Genomic DNA, 19,024 nt, shown 5'->3' on the forward strand with positions numbered 1-19,024 from the left:
TGTTTGCATTGTTCTCGCTCAACAGATTTGATCAGATTTTAATGAACTTCATTCATGTTTGAATGACTTTGATCAGTTCCGCTTTTTCTTCGTCGTCTTCTTCTTCTTCTTTTAAAGGCGAGTCGAGTTCGAGAGCAAATAAGTACACAAACCTTTTGAACGCGTGCGCCGATTGAGAGCAGGAATGCGACAGATGGAGAGACATAGAGAGAGAGAGAGAGAGAGAGAGAGATAAACACACACAAACACACACACAGTGTCGCAGAGACAGAGACAGAGCATAGTCGCTTGTAGAAAGTCCCACATGGCGCATGGTTAATATTTGGTACCCAACTTCTTGGCCTGCAGCTTTAGCTAATCCCAACCACAAAAATCATCTTTCGACTCCAACTCATCATGTTTTGAAAACTCAACGAGGCGTAAAAATAGATTTCAATATATATATTTTTCCTCTTGGTTCTCATTTTGGTTTTTACCTCTCTGTCTCTCTCTCTTTCACTCGTCTCTTTCTTTTTCCACCAAGTGCCGACACAGACACAAACACGGTGAGTAGAATCCCTCCACCCTGGTTTTGATTGAGGGTCCTTCAAAAGGGTACAAATAATCATCATCAGAAAATTTTATTAAATGTCCCACATATAATGGAAATGGGAAAAAGAGCATCTCTTTTTTTTTTTTTGTTTTCATTTTGAGATTTTGATTTTGTTTATTATTATTCAGGTTGTCAGAAGATCTCTGGCCTTAAGACGACAGTTGCTTCATGATCGTCAAGATGATTATCATTATTGAGGCACTCTTGCTTTGATCTTCGGTGTCCATCGCCCTCTCCTCTGTCTGTCCCCCCCTCCGCCCATCACCCTCTCTCTCTGCCTATCTCTCTCTCTCTCTCTCACTCACTCGCCCTCTGGGCGCAGCAAGTGCAGCCAAAAGTTGACGTTTGTGTCATTGTCAAGTGTTGCGCCTTGTTTTTTCTGAAGAGAATCAGAATCGGTTTGCCTCCACAGAGAGCTCAGTGTAAGTCTCTCTGTGTGTGCATGTGTGTGTGTGTGAGGGAATTCTTTAATCAGCATCTGATCCGGGTGATGGGAAACAAAACGAATATCCACAGTTGAATGCTTGTAACTACAAATGGAATCTAATCAAACAAATAATGAAAAAAAAAAATGAGACACAAAAAAAGGTGAGAGATTTTTCACTTTGATCAATCTTAGAAAATTGAATTGGGAATTATTAAAATAATACACAAAATATTTCAAAAGTTAGTCCTAATACCACTTAATGATATTTCATATCTCATAGAATATATTGATAAACAGTTAATTTGGTCGATATAACGCATAACTTAGATTGCATCTTCTCCAAATATCGAAGTTACTTTTTGGCTCATCAAGAATCTTTTACTAATCGAGAAGCGATAAGACCAAAAACTTATTATCAGAGACAGAGACAAAAAGATGATTCTTTAATAGATTATGATGCTCCAAATCTGAATATGTTTTCGAAAGAGATTTTGACTTTTTGTTTTTGGATCTCTTTAATTTTGTGGTCATCGAAATTTCTTAATTAATGAGATTAACATTAAGCTCTAAGTCATTTAATATCCAATTAAAATCTTAAGTATATTGATTGCTATGGCAAAAGTTCATAAGATTGTTAAAGGAAAATTTCTTTATATGGTAATTAGCTAAAGACTAAAGTGAATTTCATGAAAACCGGCAAGTTGATGAAAATTAAAACAATCAGTTAATAAAAACTGCAACAAATCTTCAGCGCAAAAAAAAAAAAACAAAAACAACAAGAGGAACAAACGACACGGCATGACACGGATGAGGATGAGGGTAAGGTGCAGACGAAGACGAAGCAGACGAAGATGTAGAACAAGAAGAATGAGAGGAAGGAAGGCAGAAGGAAGGGAGAAGAAGGAGGAGGAGGAGGAAAACTAACTTAAGTAGCGGTAGCAAAAGGCTACTAACATGTTTATGCTACTTTTATGAGGTGGCAATAAAATCGAACCAAAGTACGAAAATAAAAATAAAAACTGAAAAGGCAGAAGGCGGCGGGTTCTGCGGGTCTGCTGCGGCTGCGGCTGCTCCCTTTACCCAGGATTGCAATGAATACAACACATTCGGACGTACGTACGCTCGCTCGTACGTACACACTTTACGTGTATGGTGAGTTATATTGAGGTACGGTCTGAGGTCTGGAAAGGATCGGGTAGGGTAGGGTAGGGTAGGCATGGCATTCAGGCACAATGACTTCATCGATTTATAGCGGTCACGAGTGACGATGTCGATGACGGCAATGACGACGACAACGACAACGACAAAAACGACGACGACTGTGTTTGGGTTTCTCGGTTTTTGGTTTTTGGACATGGTTTTTGGACTTGCGATGCGTTTTTCGCCGTTTTTATGGTGATATTGTTTTGCATTTTGCCAACACACACACACACGCACGCAAGGAATCTCCATCATGTGTGTGTGTGTGTGTGTTCGTGTTGTGTGTTTCGGTTTCGTTTTTCGTTGCGTGCGTATGGATTAAGTCTAGGAGGAGTATATAGTATGGACCAGGCCAACAACAATGATTCCTGGAAGCCACGGAATAACTCGCCGCGGTCGCATCCTGGACCTGCATTTTATGGTTTGTCGTCATAATCACCATCCCAGCATCTCTTTAGCGCTCTCTCTCTCTCTGTCTCTCTGCCCCTCTCGCTCTCGCACACTCGCTAGCTTGAAAAACGCATCGCCGCATACCTTGCACCAGTGACACACTCAACGAACGCCGCGGCGTAGATGTCGGCAACGGCGACTGTCACTTGATTTATGCAACCGAGTAAACGTGACTCGCCGGCAAAAAAAACACCAACACCAACAACAACAACAACAAACAGAGAGTGGGAAAAGCTGGTGCTCTACCTTGCGTACTTATCATCTACTTACTTACGATTTTATGTCACCTGAAAGGATACACCCTTTCCTTTTAACGGAGAACAACCGTAAAATAATCGAGATAATCGATGATTATCAATTTGAAATATCGTCTCATGACAAATTAGGCAAAATACCATAATGAATTGCTGTGAAATTTGAGATAGAAGCCAACGGAAAAAAGAAAATCTTCTTATAATTTGTTTATGTTTGCATGTGCATAAAGATAATTGATTGATCGATTTATAGTTTCAGTGGATATCAGTTTGTTTGACCTATAGTCAAGTGGTTGCATTTTGATCTGACTCTTCAGTCTATATAAATCTAACTATATTTTTGAGCAAGTGTCTCAGTTATTTGTGAGGTCGTTAAACATGTAACATTAATTCGTTAATAAATTATTAAATTATTATATATGTTTGTATACAGTTCTGATCAGTGTTGGTGGTTAGATATACCTATAGATTTTATATTATTATCTATTATATATACCAAATATTACTATATAGTAATAACACAGCTCTAATTGGTATATTTGATCATAATCTGAATACTTAAAGGAGTCTAAATATTTAGAAAAAGAAATCATACCCAATCATAGGGTAATATATATTCTTTCAACAAAATTATTTATGATCTTGAAAATAGACTCAAGACTTAATCAAAATGTGGATCCGAAAAAGATTCGTCTCTGATCAAATATTATTTAAAGTGCTGGCTCGATATTTAAATCAGCAAACAACATGAATAGATATTAATACAAGTCTTTAGGTATATAACACTGTGATAGTCGAAAAATAAAGACGTGGCAAAATTCGATGGTTTCACCCTATTTCGGGTCCTGCGAATCGAACTACATCATTAGTTTTTTAAGTTATCACGATGGTTTCATACAAAATTTTTTCCGGAAGTTTTTCATCAAAGTTGCCATTTTCTCGAAAAGGATGTTTTTTTCATTTGCTTCTAACTTCTAAAATATGAATTTTTTTTACAAACTTTCTTCAGCAACGTTTCTTAGAATTGAAAGAGCTACAAATGTTGGGAAGACATCCAGCCTCTAAATCCGTCCGTTCCCAAGCTTTGGGACAAAATGTAAAAAAAATCGAATCTGGACCCAATTTTTTTTATGTTTTCTTTCTCGCATTTTGCTAATATTGAAAATTTTCCATTCGAATCTGGATCATAATATGAGAATTTAATATGCTCAATGGCAGCAGAAGAAACACCAGAACTATCTAATTTAGGATTTATAATATAACCATTTAATGAAACCATCTAATTTTGCCATGTCTTTTTTTTTTCAAAAACTATCACAGTGTAATTAAATAAATTTTTCTAAATATTTAGACTGTTGTTTTAAAAATTCTAATATATCAAGACATTCAATATATATTTTCTACCAATATTTCTAATTTAATTTTCCATTTGATTCGATGAACTCTAATAAAAACAAAAACAAACTCTATAAGTAAAATCTGTGGAATATTTTTTGACAACTTTTGAAGAATCTATCTCAAAAAACCTTTACCTCTGACTATTTGGTATTCCTTCTTGATCAATAAAGAATCAAAGATCAAATAAATAATATGAATGAACATTAGACCAAGATTATTTAAGTCGGCCCTGTTACGTTTGACATAATCCTGTCCAGGATTACAGTAAGTTTATATGTTTGTATTTTCCTCATTAGCCAATGGAATTGACCTAATAAAGTATCGAAATTGGATAATAGATAATTACTACAAGTCTAGACTTGATTCAATTTATAAACTAATTACTCTTCTTTACTTGGCTTTTCGTACTTACTTATCGCAGTTGGTAAAGAGTATTTAGATATCAGATACCAAATTCTTTGTCTCTCTCAATGACGATGATGTCTCTGAATGGCGGTGTTATGCTCTTCTCTCACTCCTTCTTCTTCTTCTTCTGCTTCTGCTTCTTGGTGGTGGTTATGTTCTTGTGAAGTTTTCTTTTTCAGTGTCAAAGTGTAATAAAATATTGCTCATGGTAATTAAAATTTTTGTGTTTCTGGTTTTGTTTTTGTATTGTCGGCTCAAGTTCAATGTGGCGAACCAAAAAAAAATGAAAAAAAGATGAAAAAGAAAACAGAAACCAAAAAAAAAAAAAACACACACACACATACACGCTTGCACAAAAAGAAAAAAAATTAAAACAATTAAAAAAGCGTTTTGTTGAGGTGCTTACTCGTAAAAGCCGCCTCCTAGGCAGGCTCGTCTGTGCCATAAACCATTTAAAAACTACAACAACAACAACAACAACAGCAACAACAAAACGCTACTGGCGACAGTTCAACGACATGTTTATTAAGTCATAATACCTACACTTACTTTTTTTCTGTTTCGGTTTTAGGCCTGAGAACTTGCTGGAGACATGGGCGGAGATTTATGCGAAAATTACATAAATGCCCATTAAAAATGTATGCTAATAAAAACAAGATATGTCCAGATATACATACATATATATATATGTGTATATATATACGTATCTATGTGTACCCTAGACCCAGACAAATTATATAATTAGAGAGAAATGTGATTTACATTTTTTGTTTTGTTGTCACTTTTACGGTTTAACCAAGCCAAAGGCGAACCAATAATAACACCAAAAAACAGCTGACGCCAAAAGCTAACTTTGAACAATATATTTGTGTGGATACATATTTAAATATATATATTTCATTTCTTTTGATTGCCAATTATAGCACTAGGCAACAAAATGTTGGAATCATTTAATAAAATGGCAAACAATAAGAGAATTGACATTGATTACTTTCTAAAAGAAAGTCAATTTTACAATTCTTCTCACTTTATTAGACAATTATCAAATGGCAATTCAAATGCTTTAAACTTAATTTTTCTGAATACTTTTGAGTCCGAACTAATGAATTGCATTTGCTTTCATTCATTTTCTTACATTTAATTGAGAATAGGCCATAGGCCATGTCTTAGATATTGTATAACACATTAAACTGGGCATTATCTTTGACATTGCACTAGGCATTGTATTGGTCATTGTTTTGGGCATTGTACTAGACATTATATTGGTCATTGTTTTGGGCATTGCACTAGACCGTGTCCTAGGCGTTAATACATTAGATAATGTATTAGTCTTTCCATTAGACATTGCATTAGGCATTGTATTGGTCATTGTATTAGTCATTGTTTTGGGAATTGTACTAGACATTGTCCTAGGCGTTAATACATTAGATAATGTTTTAGTCTTTCCATTAGACATTGCATTAGACATTGCATTAGACATTGCATTAGGCATTGTATTGGTCATTGTTTTGGGCATTGTTTTGGGCATTGTACTAGACCATGTCCTAGGCGTTATTACATTAAATTATGTATTAGTCTTTCCATTAGATATTGCATTAGGCATGGTAAACTAAATGTAATCTTCTCTCATCTAAAAGTGTTCCAAAGTGGCTTCTGAATCTCTATTCTCTATTCCACCCAGTTAGATCAATCTGGCAAACTTCGAAGATGTAAGTCCCTAACCTTGTTGCACAGTGTTAAATAATACATGTACATATATCAACAAAGCCAACCATCAATAGCTTTGAATTGAGAAGCTTTCAATTTGCTTTCAAGATAAACAAAATACAAAAACTGAAACTGAAATTGAGACGTCATGGAGTGATTCCAATAGCACGAGCTGCCTGCCCCACGACTGGCACACGGTCATAAGTACATACATACATATATACTTAGACATTTATCATCGGAATAACAATAATAATAATTGCTTATTTAAGTGTATTTGTTTGTTTATTGAAATGCGAATGCTTTCAAATGCAAATCGCACTCGCAAATTGACAAATTAATTGAATGAACGAGTTGTAAGCAAATCGCCCACCAAAGGCTACAGAAGGGCAGAGAGCGAAGTGAAGGGGACTTGAAGGGAAAGTGTTGAAATTGCTTAAATAGCTTCTGTATAACTTATTAATTGTTTGGAAATTCATTAAACAAAACCAAAATTAATGGAAACTGGAATGAACGCAGTTTCTTAAGTCCTGGCTTGAAAATTAAATATATGTATAATTCGTCCATCTTCTTTACTAACGATCGAAGCGGATCGAAAGTGAGCTATAGGGCCTTAAAATCGAACGAACATAAACGTGATAATTGAGTTAGCACTTTTACAAACGATTGAGCAAAACAACTGCACATGGAAACAGAGCGAGAGAAAGAGAGAGCGAGTGAGAGAGAGAGAGAAGGACAGACACTGGGCCAAGAACCAAGGGACAGACAGGACCGCAAGGACACAAACCAAACCGTTCCAGGAAAGGTAATACAATAAAAAATAAAATGGAAAATAAAGAAGGAAATTTGTTGAAATTGTAAAGAATAGACAATGGCAAAAAAGAAAAGAATAGAAACGAGAATTGAAATGAGAAGAGAAAAAAAAAAAAAAGTGGCAGAGAAGCGACCAGAAAAGATACAAAAATGCAGTTATCTTGTGCAGCAGCAGAAAGACAAAGGGCAATGGTAACAGAGAACGGAGCCAGAAAATGATGGGTTATTAAATACTGTTAATCTTGGCCAAAAGAAGAAGAAGAGATACCGGACGACCCGACCTTTAACCGACCGACCGAGCAACCCAGCCAAGGCGACGATGCAACAAAATATTCTATATTCAAATTTCAAACCAAACATTCAGGTAGGAGGTGGTCCGGTCCGGTTCGGTCCGTCTGTCGTCCAATTGAAACGATAGAGTCCCTAAAAATCTCGATTTTGGCTTGGTACTCTGTGGTCACCGCCTAACGGAAACAATAGACTCACAAAATCCAGACGAACGACTGCAGATCGAGCCTCTTTGCCATTTGCCTTTATTGTGCACGCTGTTTAAATATTTACCAAAGTTTTACAATATTTATGACAGCTAAAAACATAACAACCGAGCCAAGAAAGGACGCACACACACACACAAAAACCAAGAACCTACCAAAAAACACGAAACGAAAACGCAAAAGGTGAGAGAGGACACTTGACACGGTGTATGAAGTCTGTCTGGATAGCAGGTCTAGGTCAGGCAGGCAGCTTAACGAGAGATACTCAAACTACTTCTACACTCATATACATACTCATATACTCAAACTGGAACTCGAACTGGGGTGCTAAGCCACTACTCAGCGGATCTGATTGCAATCAATAAACGGCTTAATATTCAAATATTTTTGCAGACCCTCATTGCTAATCCATTTGCATGTCAACACAAAATGTGTGACAACAGGCACGGCACGGCACGGCACGGCAGACATGGACAATCCTTAAGATCCTGCCAATATCCTGACAATCCGTCGAGTCGTCGAGCAGTCAGACTGCTTCCGTTCATCGGACATTATAATCTGCCATTTAAGCTCCACTAAACGAAGCTCTGCTCGGCAATAAGCCAAGGCATTAAAAAGTAAATTTGCCTAAAGCCGGATTAGACAAGTGCAACCAGTAAACCGGGCCTAAGTCTCTCAGCTCAGCCAAACACTTGCCAAAAATGAAGCAAACTGCAACAACCGAAACAAAAACATCCAAAAATAAAGAAAAGAAAAGATCAAGTAAATCGTTCAATGAGTTAACCAAATCACAGCTACACATTCATTTCGTTCATTGATAATAAAGTGAGAGCATTGCATTTATATTCACCTGCTCGAAATGGATCAGTCGATCAGCTGGATCAGGTAGGCACAATTGGAGACTCCTCTCCTTCTCCAGCAGCTGTCTCTGATCTAATACAAAATGGGCTAATACACACCCAATATCTTATGGATGGGCGGTGGTGTTAACTAACTAACTAGCTAGCACAATGGAAAAATATTTCAGAATCAAAATTGAAGTCAATCAATCAATTCGCAATAAAATTCGTTGTCTTTTAGAGAGAAAAACGTTGTTGGATATTGAAATTGGAAGTTTCATAGGTAAAATCTTGGTTTTTATGTGGAATTCCCTCAGACATTGCGTCACCGATAATATATGTATATATAGTTTCTTATTCCACAACGACTTTAAAACGAACAAGAAGATGGCAAAATATAATCTTCTACCAGAAGAACCCCAAAAAAAAATCATCAAGAAAACATTATTTTAGCTTTGTGGTTGTTGTTGTTTTTTAGACATATATATAGTATTATTTTATTATTTCATTCGAATCAGTTTCGCTTGCCAATAACAAGACATTATTATCCAAGTATATCCAAGGTAAAGTTAGGTATTGGGAAAAAAAATATATATACAATCGATTACAAATATGATAAATAGAAACTAATTAAGCATATTGCGATTAACACTCATGACTATATCACAGATTTTAACGTAATCTAACTAAACAGAAAAAAAATCCATAATAACTTAATTTAAATTGGGCACAAAAAAAAAAGGAGAAACTTATATATATATATCTATCATAAGTGTGTGTGCGTGTGTGTGTGTGTGTAAACCATAATACTTTCAAGTAGGCTAACTAAAAACTGTTGGAATGTTATTTGAGGGGGGGAGGGGGGCTGACATTGGGTAGGTGGGGAACTGGCGACTAGAACAACAAAAACTGTAGCATAAGTTAGTTAGGAGCCAGGGACTTACAATTACTTTACGCGGTGTACTTAAGATTTTTGGAAAATAAATACTTTTTTAAAATAAGAATTCCTAAAAGTGAATTAAAAATGTAGGCCCAAATGGAAATGTGTGTGTGTGTGTGTGTGCGAGAGAGAGAGAGAAGGGGAGAGAGAGTTAGTGAAAGAGAGTGAAAGACTTAAAGATCAATCAAATAATTTACTTAAGCAAGGTTTTTTGTATCTCTGTGTGTGTGTGTGTGTGTGTGTGTGTTTTCACTTAATTCACTATTCTTGTTTCCGATTTTTTGTTGTTTAGAGAGGCTTTTGATGAGGTGGCCGGGGTACACGCGGGCACGGGAAACGTAAAAGATGTGTTTTTTTTTGGGGGGGGTGGGGGAGACTTTCACGTGCGCAGCACGCGACGTTTTTGTTGCTGATGTCGTCGACTACCCAGAAAGTTGGATCCCGTAGTCTTTGATTGCCTTTTACCACGTCGTCCAACACCCTCCGCCGGTGGCTTGGATACCTCATTGAACTCCTTACGATTGCTGCTCGACGACGACGACGATGATGATGATGATGATGACGACAACGAAGGCGACGACATTAATGACGACGACGACGATGAGGATGACGACGATGAGGACAATGAGGATATTGCTGTTGCGGATGCCGAGGCTAGATAGGCACTATTTCTCCATTTTGATTTCCTAGACAAACCGCGTTGCTTTTCACGTCTGCCCTCCCGACGCAACAACTGCCACATGGTGCTCAGGAACTCGTAGTAATGATGCTTGACGAAACGCATATCCATTGAGTCGACCTCATCGATGGGAGTTTTGTTATTGCAAGGCGTTAAAATGTCAAATGATTTGCGTTTGCTGCGCAATTTTAGGCGCTTGTTCATCTCGTTGCGAGAAATTTGCGGCAAGTGAACATTGCGACCCATGCCAGACACTGCATTGTGGCCATTCCGGCGATGCTTTTGCCTTCCATTTATGGGATATGTGTGATTCACAGCCATTTCCAGTTCGCATAGCATACTGCGGGAACTGAGCAGGAGCAGGCGCAACTCCTTGGCGGCTGGCGACTCGCGCTTAATGACCCGACGATCCCAATTGATTTGCAGGCGTCGCAAATAGGCGAAACTGGCCACATAGGTTTGCATGTTGCGGTACCAGCGCTTCAAGGCAATCTGCAAACAACAAAGGGTGGGGAAAACGGAGGGGGAAAAAACAAACGATAAGTAATTGGTTGTAAATGTGATTGTGGATGGATGAGGGTCAGGAGATCTGGTAGAAACTTACCGTTGAGTTGGGCTTCAGTTTGGGTAAAAATTTATATGTATGATTGTGCAGGGAATATGAAGTCATATTCCTGATATCAATGACAGAGTCCTCGCTGGCATTCAGGCCACGGAATTCCTTAAAGGCATTGCGCTTTAGCTGATTAAAGCTCTAAAACGAAAGTGTGAGAAGGAGAGAGAGAAAGGGCATGAAGTTTAAGGAAGTTGCTAAAAGTTTTCGGTTTCGTGATTTGCTTACCTGCCTAGGACGTAGACGATGACGACGTTCCATGTTTCCTGTTGGCTGATAGAGGCCATTGCAAGGATTCGACCATTCCAGGGCCGTTGTGCTTTCATTGTAGTTACGATAATCAATCCAATTACTATTTCGTTTGCGATGACGTTTACGCTGGGCAGGCATACCAAAACCAGATGATGATGATGAAGATGATGATGATGACGACAACGATGATGACGATGAAGATGATGACGACGACGACGACGACGATGTTGATGATGATGCTAGAGAGGCGGCTGCTAATGATGAGGAATCACCAGCTATGGATGAGGTACTGCTACTAGTTGTTGTTGTTGTCGATGTGGCTATTACAGTTAAGCCCCCACTGGCGGTGCCCATGGCCAGGGTCATTTGCATCCGATAGACAACCAACAGGAGCAGAAGCAGCTGCAACGAGGAACACATATCCGCATTGTCCAGCCGCACCACTTCCCTTCTCGATGTTCGCTTCCTTGTCTGTTCCGTCTTGTTGGCTTTAACTTTGGTTGCAGCCTGATGGCAACCAACTGCAAATCATATATATATATATATATAGATATATATTTTTATTATTAATTATACTTTTTTAATTAATATTTAATTTATCGATATTATTATAGAGACTTGTATTATATTATTAAAGGATTTCTTTTATATGGTTTTTTGTCCTCTCTTTTGAAATATTTATATTGGTGTTGGTAGCCAAAAAGAATATTAAGAGAAAAAAAGAAAGAAAAAATTGCAAAACAACAACAACTTCTATATGTGTGTGTATGCAAAATTGGGTGAAAGAGAGGACAGTTAGTTGGTGAGGGGGTAAGGTAGGGGAAGGAAAATTGACTAGTTTTGGGTTAATATCTTTCAGCACTCGCACACACACACACACTCACGCACACAAACAAACCATAAGGCTGGGCAAGGCGGGAGAATGGGGCGGAGAATGCTTGGGCAGGGCTGGCTGGTGGGTGGGGGGGACGGGGCTTAGACAAGGAAATGGAAGTTCGCTGCGTTTTCAATACGTTTCCTTTAGTGCAAATGCAATTGCAATGCCTTCTTCGTCTGGGAAATTGCCAATGGTTTTTTTTAACATTTTTTTTTCGATTTCGCTTCTTTTGTTTTTGTTTCTTTGCTTTTCTTTTCTAGCTTTGTTTTTTTTTTATTTTGGCGTCTGTGTGTGTGTGTGTGCGTGTGTGTGCAGTTTTTTGTCGTAGATTTTTTTATCTTCTTATGATTATATATATTTAAAAAAAAAAATTTTAATTTATATTTTATAGCTGTTTTTGTTGTTGTTGTTGTTGTGGGTGTAAAGAGTGATTGAAAATTTTATGCTAAATTTTTTTTTGTCTATTTTAATTTATTTATAAATATTATTATTATTATTTTTTTTTTTTAATTTTTTGAGTTTTTTCGAAAACTTGATAATTTAGACAATAATCTCGAGAGTATCACGAATGAGAATTGTGTGTGAGAGATAGAGAGAGAAGAGAAAGACAGTAAGCAAGAAAAGTAAATTTTTCTATATATCAATATTTCAAAAAGTTTAAGATGAGAAATTGAAATATAAAAAATTTTTGTAATCTCAACAAAGAACATCAAAAAATTCGAATTGCAAAAAAATTCTCAAGAAAAAGGATCACATTATTCATGAATTAAATTGAAACTGAATCCTAGAATTTTCTAGTTCTATATAGAATTGGTTTTTCATTCTTCTTCTATTCTTTGCGTTTCTTATGTTTTTTAAATACTTATAATTTAGAATATAAAATCAAAAATAATACACACACCGCATTATAGTTGAAAAAGTTCCAAGTTGAATTGAGTTTTGGGGTTGAAACCTCTATATAGAATATATATATGGTAGATTCCACTTGTATTAATTTGCCACTTGCACTTAATTTGTTAATTTGTTTGTTGTTTTTTTTTTTTGCACTTGAACAAAAAATTGATTGCAATTTAAATGCAGTTGTAATTATTCTCTTTTATTTTTTTAGAATTTTGCGCGTATTATGAAATAATTTCAATTGAATTGGTTTTGAAGAAACTTTAGTTAGTTTTTAATTTATATTTTCCCGTTTAATGTTTTTTGAAATGTTTTCTTATGTTTCGTTTTTGGAAAGAGCTCACTTCGCGGTCAGTAGTGTTCACGTCCAGGTATGGAACCGAACTGATCCAAAAGTTGCGCTGAATTTGACCAGCTTTCTTTGTTGAGAGGCCAGCCCGAAAACCGAAAACCAAAAAAACAACAACAACAGAAATAATAAAATAAAACCCAACCAATATAAACGAGACCAAGACCAAGACCGATACCGAAACTGAGGCGAGTCTTCTCTCATATATGTGTGGCAAGCGAATGAACGAACAAACGTACAAACGAACACTAAAGACCTGAAGAGATCCCCGGGACAACGGGACCAGGTCGAGCTCGAACATGGTATTGGTGTGTGTGTGTGTGTGTGAGCCTGATCCGTTTGCTTGCCTGTCTACTGACCTGGCATGGCTTGGTCTACCTGCTTCGTTTTGTGTCATGGACCAACCGAAGAGGCAGGTCTGCCTCTTCAGCGCCATTGTGGCTCACTTTATTGTCACTCCATCCAATGAGAAGAATTCACTCACAGAGACCCATGGACAAGGCAAGAAAAAGATAGCGCGCTTCATAAGAGAACAGAGAACGTGTAAGAGAGAGAGAGAGAGAGAGAGAGAGAGAGTGTCTCTCTCTCTTACTCTCTCTCTCTCGCTCTGTGTCTTTTTTATATCCTTTTCTAGGCCAGGTTTTATTTTCATGTCTCTTTCCTGACCTTGATGCAATCTTTATATTGAAAATTCTGCAAAAAAAAAAGAAGAAAATGTTAACAAATTATTAAATTTTATGCAAATCAATCTCATACTCAACAAAAGGGAGGATGAAGCAAAGTAAACATCATTGGAAGAGTTGTCCTTATTCTGAGCCACATTTACACCGTGTCATGTTTGTTATGAAACTGTTAACTTGCCACGTTTTGCATTCCGATTTTTATCCTGCGCAGGCAGCTGGGCGAAAGTTCCTTTTTTTTTTGGGCTAGGCCAGGTCAAGTTTTTGGATCATGGTTTATGACCTGGATTTACCCATAGTTAGGTAGGTATCCATATCTCCATTACCTATAGACTACCTAGACTTGGCCTCTCTGTCTCGTGTCCTTTTTGTTGTAGTTGCTGTTGTTGTTGTTGCTGTTGTTGTTAGCTGCACAATTGACAAGCTAATTAAATTTAGTTGCTGTTTTTGTATACAAGAAAATTATGGCCACATTGTGTTGAGAACACAGCTGTGTGGGATCGATCCATCGTTCGATCGATAGGATCTCGGTATGTCCTGGCACAGTTGTAAGGATATCCCAGGGCTGGACCTTGCGTCTAACCGTAAGTGCAATTGTGTGTGTGTGTGTGTGTATTGCCCTTTTATGTTGGACAGCCGGAAAGTGCAGCCGTGTTGGCACAGCGGGCGTACTTGCCTTGATTTTTGCCGCGCGCCACACAGGGCCAACACACAAGCACACACACACACACACACACACACACACTCAGAACCATCTATCTATAAAACACAAAATTCCTTTGTATGCTCCTTTGGGAATCGGGCCGAGACAACACAATTCGCACCCGTAAACATAAAAGATCGACAACTTCATTTCGGCCAGAACTAAAATCTGGGACCAAACACACGATTATTGCATTGATGAGCTCCTGCTGCTCCTGTCCGATCTAAAGGCTATATGGATGTATCTTTCCTCTCTCCCCTCCCTTTCCTTCTCTCACTCTCTCTCTCTCTCTCTCTCTCTCTCTCTCTCTCTCTTTCTTTCTGTGTTGATTTGCAATTCGTTCTGGACAACAAAAATATTTTGCTATACGAAAGAAAAGAAAATTGAGCTGTTCTCTGGGGTTCTCGATTCACTGGTGTGTGCGGTCCTTGTCTTGTTTTGTTGCTGTTGCTGTTGCTGTTTCGTGGTGTTGTTCTTTTTACCACCTTATCGGCGTATCGAATGCCAAAGGATACGGTTTAATATGTGTGTAGCCCCGAGAGAACGGTTACGAAGGTTAACCCACACAGCACAGCACAGCACACAAACATTCACCTCGCCTCATTATACGCTGCTTAGCTCCTGTCGCTGTTACCTAGTCCGAGTCCGAGTGGGACTAGTTTGTTCCATCCGACATGCATACACCTTCCAGACATTATCCTCTATCCGCTATCCTCTATTTCTATCCCTATCTATTGACCCTCGTTGTTTTTGTGGGCGTCCTTTTTGCCGGAGGTGTGAGTTTTTAGAGGCTAGTGCTGTTTTGATTATGCGTAAAATTGCTGCACTTTATCATTGATTTTTACTGCCAATTCTCACTTTGACTGACTGACTGGCTGACCGTCTATCTTCTTCTTTCTGTCGGCTGTATTCAGGTGCAAACGGTTAGTCATGTTTAGCAGCTTATCGTCTCAACAAACGATAAGGACAATTGCCCTTGAAAATTCACATTAGTTATGCAATTACATAGATCTTATAATCCCAATACTTTGTTGGCAAAATACAACTAGATTATATCTGTGACCAATTTCAATGAATTAAACATTTCTTTCAGGCACATTTCAGGCATTTCAAGTAGCCAAAAAGTTAATTGAGTGATTCCATTTGCTGGTCTTAATATGCTCTAAACAAAGTTATTGAAATACCTTTTTGAACCTTTTTTTTTGGGATGTGAAAGAGAACTAGGGATGATTTATTTTGTAATTTTTAAGAATGATTATTTTAATAATATTCATCTATATTTGAGTGAGAATTTAGTGTATTTTAGTTTTTTTATTTTGTTTAGGTTTAGTGAGTAGATTACAGTTAGAAAAAACACTCTAAATCAAGGGAAATTGCAATTCTTTTCGCACTCCTCGTCTTTTTACTGAATTCGTCCTTTGTCCTTGTGAACTGAAAGCTTTTTGATCCATCTTAGCTACTTAAAATAGAAGTTTGATTTATTACCAGGTATCTTTGATTATGTTTGTGTTGAAATCTACAAAGAAAGCGCATTTGGTATTAAAAAAAACATAAACTTTTAGATTTTATTTAACTTAAATGCCATAAAATGAAATTAAACTATATAAAGAAGGCTCTCAGTTTGATGAATTTGTAATTTTCTTAATTAAGTATGAACCTAAAATGGAAAATGAAAAACCATAGAAAAACAAAAGCGATTTTAGCTAAAATATAAATTTTAAGTATTAATATTATATTTGATTAATGTAAATCATTTATTATTGATCAGAACAACTAAAAGAACATATGAAAATATTGATTAGCTTAGATTTTCTCATATATTTTCTTGATTTTTGATCACAATTACAGCAAGGCAATTTAAAGTTGATTCATAATTAAAAAAAACTTGTGAAATTTGTTGGAAATTTGTGCAATTGGAAAATTCATTTGAAACTAAACTATCCCAAAGGACTTTTGAATGTGGTGAATGTGGGGAAAGGGTGTAAAATAAATTGGGCATTTCGATATGTTTGGGAATTTTTAGTTATTCTCAAGCAACAAATATGCGAAATTCAGCTAACTTCGGTTAAGCCCCATATCTTTGATAAGAAATGGGGGAAAAAGTTTCTGCAAAAATATGTACAAAGATTTGATCAACAGCAAATCAAATAGGCGGGTCCTCAAATCATTGATAAATAGCGTTCGAACGCTGATTGGCTCAATGGTTATTTGAGTTAGGCTTACCAAATGAGTGGACACAAAACAAAATGACCAATTGGCAGGCATTCAAAGCACTCAATGAGAGAGCGCAGAAACACACATACACGCAGAGAGAGAGAGAGAGAGAGCGAGAGAGAGCGAGCATGAGCATGTGGTGTGGCGTGCGCCAACAGCAACAGGTTGTTGAGCGTTGGCTACATGTATCCAACGAGCAGCGCGCAACAGGTGAGCGGGGCCAGTGAGCGAGTGAGTGAGTGAGTGCTCCCTCTTGCTTTCGCTCTCTCACTCTCTCTCTCTCAGTCTCTTGATAAGAAAAAATTTCATTCATAAAAATCCGTATGACGCTCAAGACGTTGCTGCTGCTGCGTCGTCGACTGCGGCTGACTCAGTTGCCCGGGTTGAGGGACCGCTTTGCTCTGCTTTGCTTCTTCGTTTACAGTTAGATGTGCTCTGCTTTTTTTTCTGTTTCTTTTTTTTTTTTTTGGCTGTGTGGGGCGCCATTGCCACGCGCAGCAGCCAACCGCAGAATTGACCAACTAAACTGATCCGACTCGAATCGACTCCAATTTCCAAGTCGCCCCCCTCCCCCTTCTACGCTCTGACCAAAAAAAGGAAGCCCTCAAAGTGTTTGAGGAACAGACGCCATTGGCATGCAATATCAATGTCACCTAGCCCCCCGATCTCCGACCACCCTCCACCTCAATCTCACCAACAAGCGAATCACCCTGCCACAAATTTGCTTAGATAAAGCATCATAAAACAAAAAAAAAAAAAAAAGACAAGAATCAAATAAAAAGTAAAAATAAAAATAAAATCAAAGCAAATACTTGGTATGAGTCCATTATTATGGTCCATGAGTCACACAGTCACACGTTCAACCGGGTCTCACATGGGTTTTTCACCTCCACTCGCAAATATACGTACTCACATATATCTAATGGGACGTGCCTAAGGTTTCGTTCACAAATTTCTCTATTTTTTGTTTTGGGTGGGTCAAGGTAATTGCATTAATTATGGACATTTTTTCCATGTTATTGTCATTCCATTAGAATTTTGTGTGTGTTTTTTTTCGGTTGCTAAGCTGAACTGGAGCAAGTTACTCATTGGAGACCCATCAATTGTATTTCATCAGTATTGTGTGGAAATCCATGCCCAACAATTCATAATAAATATGAAAATTCCCAACTTTAGCAAACAATTTCGATTTGTATTCCAAGAGAAACTCCATCTCTCTCCCTTTCTCCCTCTCAAAAGATAAATCCATTTGAAGATTTCATTTGATTTCATAAAATTTTGTAATATCATATATGCAGTTAGTTAGTCGTCATGTTTAAAGCTTAAAAGAATTGATTTTCTTATAATGCTTGGAAAATTTAACTTGCAAATATTGAGAAACCGCAATTATTTCCCATAATTATTGATTGATTCAATATATTTTTATTTCACCACGTCGATGAAATCAAATAACTCGAGATTCTGCTTTTTCTTTAAAATCAATCGGTCCTACAGAGCGTATACGTAATAAAATTATCTAAAATGCTTACTTCGTTGATTTTAAGGTGAAAATTCAGAGAAAATTGTATTAATGAATGATTTTAGTAATTAAAATTGAATAAAAATTGTTTTAATTAATGAATTTACTTATCAAAGCAATTGAGCATTGAATGAATTCTTTTAAAAGATCAAAATTGTATCATAATTCACCTCAGAGGCATTGCAAGCAGTGCTCAACTTCAGCCAGCTTAGGCAAGCAGTGCTTAGATCATTATTCACCTAAAAAAAAGATAGTTTTTCAACCCCCAAAGATGCCATTCAATTGAATTGTTAAAAATCTTGAACTTAAGTTTCAAATGGAATTACAAATTTATTGAAAGCCTGTTGAGGCTTTTTGTTTTGTTTTGAAACATTTGATTCAGAAAATGCTTGACAAATAAGATGAGATGATAATTGAATGAAAATTGTATTAATTAATGAATTTACTTATCAAAGCAATTGAGCATTGAATGAATTCTTTTAAAAGATCAAAATTGTATCATAATTCACCTCAGAGGCATTGCAAGCAGTGCTCAACTTCAGCCAGCTTAGGCAAGCAGTGCTTAGATCATTATTCACCTAAAATAAAATAGTTTTTCAACCCCCAAATATGCCATTCAATTGAATTGTTAAAAATCTTGAACTTAAGTTTCAAATGGAATTACAAATTTATTGAAAGCCTATTGAGGCTTTTTGTTTTGTTTTGAAACATTTGATTCAGAA

The 19,024-nt window shown here is 37.0% G+C and overlaps 1 protein-coding gene across 1 annotated transcript; it reads right to left on the minus strand.

The window, feature by feature from the left end:
* Positions 1 to 9,692: 9,692 nt before the first annotated feature.
* On the minus strand, positions 9,693 to 12,959 carry LOC6641257 (vitellogenin-A2). Its single transcript, XM_047011353.1, has 4 exons — positions 12,840 to 12,959; positions 11,040 to 11,584; positions 10,803 to 10,952; positions 9,693 to 10,690 (listed from the first exon to the last, which is right to left on the minus strand). Exons 1-4 carry the CDS (start codon positions 12,844 to 12,846, stop codon positions 9,899 to 9,901), a joined length of 1,494 nt encoding a protein of 497 aa, XP_046867309.1. The 5' UTR covers positions 12,847 to 12,959; the 3' UTR covers positions 9,693 to 9,898.
* Between the last annotated feature and the right edge of the window lie 6,065 nt (positions 12,960 to 19,024).

The sequence above is a fragment of the Drosophila willistoni genome (assembly GCF_018902025.1).
Source record: "Drosophila willistoni isolate 14030-0811.24 chromosome XL unlocalized genomic scaffold, UCI_dwil_1.1 Seg141, whole genome shotgun sequence".
NCBI lineage: Eukaryota > Metazoa > Arthropoda > Insecta > Diptera > Drosophilidae > Drosophila > Drosophila willistoni.